The sequence below is a fragment of the Fukomys damarensis genome, unplaced genomic scaffold (genome assembly GCF_012274545.1).
Source record: "Fukomys damarensis isolate Sample0158 unplaced genomic scaffold, DMR_v1.0_HiC HiC_scaffold_22140, whole genome shotgun sequence".
Taxonomy (NCBI): Eukaryota; Metazoa; Chordata; class Mammalia; order Rodentia; family Bathyergidae; genus Fukomys; species Fukomys damarensis.
In genome coordinates, this window is record NW_022923052.1 from 1 (window position 1) to 1,762 (window position 1,762).

The window sequence follows — 1,762 nt, forward strand, 5'->3', positions numbered from 1 at the left end:
TTTTTTTTTTTTTAGTGTGTTGGGGGTGGTACTTTGTCACAAAGAAAAGCCATGCTGTCTTTAGGGAAGATACCTCATAATAACGTCTTAAATCAGCAACTAAAAATTCCCTCACAGAGACTGGTAATATTGAGGGTGCTAAGTACAGTAAAACTTTTTCTGTTCAGATTACCAGTTCACCCTTTAAAATGAAAACAGTAATAAATTTTAAATCATGCATCCTTTTTTCCATTTGCTGAGATAAGGTTCTAAGCAACTTTGGGGCGTGGGGGGTACCAGGGATTGAAGTCCGGACTTTGTGCTTGTGAGGCAGGCGCCGGAACCACTGAGCTAAATCCCCAGCCCCCTAAGCAACTTTTCTCCTGTCTCAGGAAGGGTAGCAGCCATCATCCAAAAGATTAAATACCTTCCTACCCCTAACCACTGGGCTCAGATCTACATGTGTCTGAACACTCCCTTTCCTCTCCTTGCCTGGGGGAGCTTGTCCTGGACACAGGAACCCTCACTTCCAGCATATCAGCAAGAGGAAAGAAAAGAAAAGAAATCCTGCACCTACTAGTCAGGAGCTCTGCTTTTAGGCCAAAAGTTCTTTCACTTTCTGTCTTCCTCTTCCTCTCCCTTCCCATACAAAATGCTTGTTTACTAACATTTCTTACCTTTTCATGTCATTCTGTATAAGCATTCCGTACGCAGTTGGTGCTGAACAAAAGACAGTGATGGGATACTTGGAGAGTGTCTGCAATTTAGAAAAAGCAGACTCTTGATCTTCCTACAACTTTAATAAGTGTTTAAACATCTGAGATAGGTACAGCAGAATATAAACATTGCTTATTTTAATGTAACTACACACATTTTTAAATGTCTTTTCAGCCTTATTGACTTCCTAGATGTGAAATGTCTTAAATCATGTCATCTCTTCTGATCTGTGAGTTACTTTATTCAACAAGCTTTTCAGGGACACTACTAATGTGTTTCTAAATATGGAGCTTCTGTGCTCTGCCTTACTTGTAAGATGGAAGTTGGTTCAAAACGGGGCAGATAATGTGCAAACACACAGGCTCCTTGGATCCATGGAGAAAAAACACTACTCCATGCAGACTTTGCCCAGCCTGTGTCTGAGGTATTCCACATCACATCCAAAGGTGTCAAATCCAGCCAGTACCTGGGGAAACAGAATAACCCTGATGTACAGATATGTAGCTTTGTAGGAATTTGACGTGTATAAATGTATGTATAAATCTGCTAAATTTGGAGGAAGACATTTAAAAAGCCAATACGCAATTCATTCTCTTTGTACTTTTAGCACCTGAAGCTACATTTCTGTGGAAGTACCTTCCATTCACAGATAATCCTAAACCAAAACTGCTGTAGGTGTGTCCAACCATCTTAGGCAGCCCAGTTGTTCCACTGGTAAAGTAAATGGTCATCATCTCATTGTGTTTAGTCTTCACACAGCTGTGTTTGTCACTGGCACATCTACAAAGGAAAAGCTACAATGACTGCATATTAAACACAGCACTAGAGACGATTAGCACTGAAAACGAGTAGAGGAAAACCCCAGTTGGATCTCTTTTTATAAATCAGGCTCCAGCGACTTGGATTGAATCCAAGTAAAAGCTACCTCTCTCCATTGGTTTTTTAATATATTTTCTAGAATATAAACTTTGCTATTAAAAGCCCTTTTATAATAGCTGATTACATAGCTTTTTACTATATGTTAAAGAAGGATTGAGGCATTTAAAAAGCTAGACCAAAAAAAAAA

General features: G+C 39.4%; 1 protein-coding gene across 1 annotated transcript; it reads right to left on the minus strand.

Annotated features, from left to right (window-relative positions):
• Window positions 1–1,607, minus strand: LOC104861230 (acyl-coenzyme A synthetase ACSM3, mitochondrial-like). The gene is made up of 3 exons (XM_010622635.3): window positions 1,333–1,607; window positions 1,006–1,162; window positions 1–736 (listed from the first exon to the last, which is right to left on the minus strand). The coding sequence occupies exons 1-3, from the start codon at window positions 1,428–1,430 to the stop codon at window positions 653–655; spliced, it is 339 nt and encodes a 112-aa protein (XP_010620937.1). The 5' UTR covers window positions 1,431–1,607; the 3' UTR covers window positions 1–652.
• Window positions 1,608–1,762: the final 155 nt, after the last annotated feature.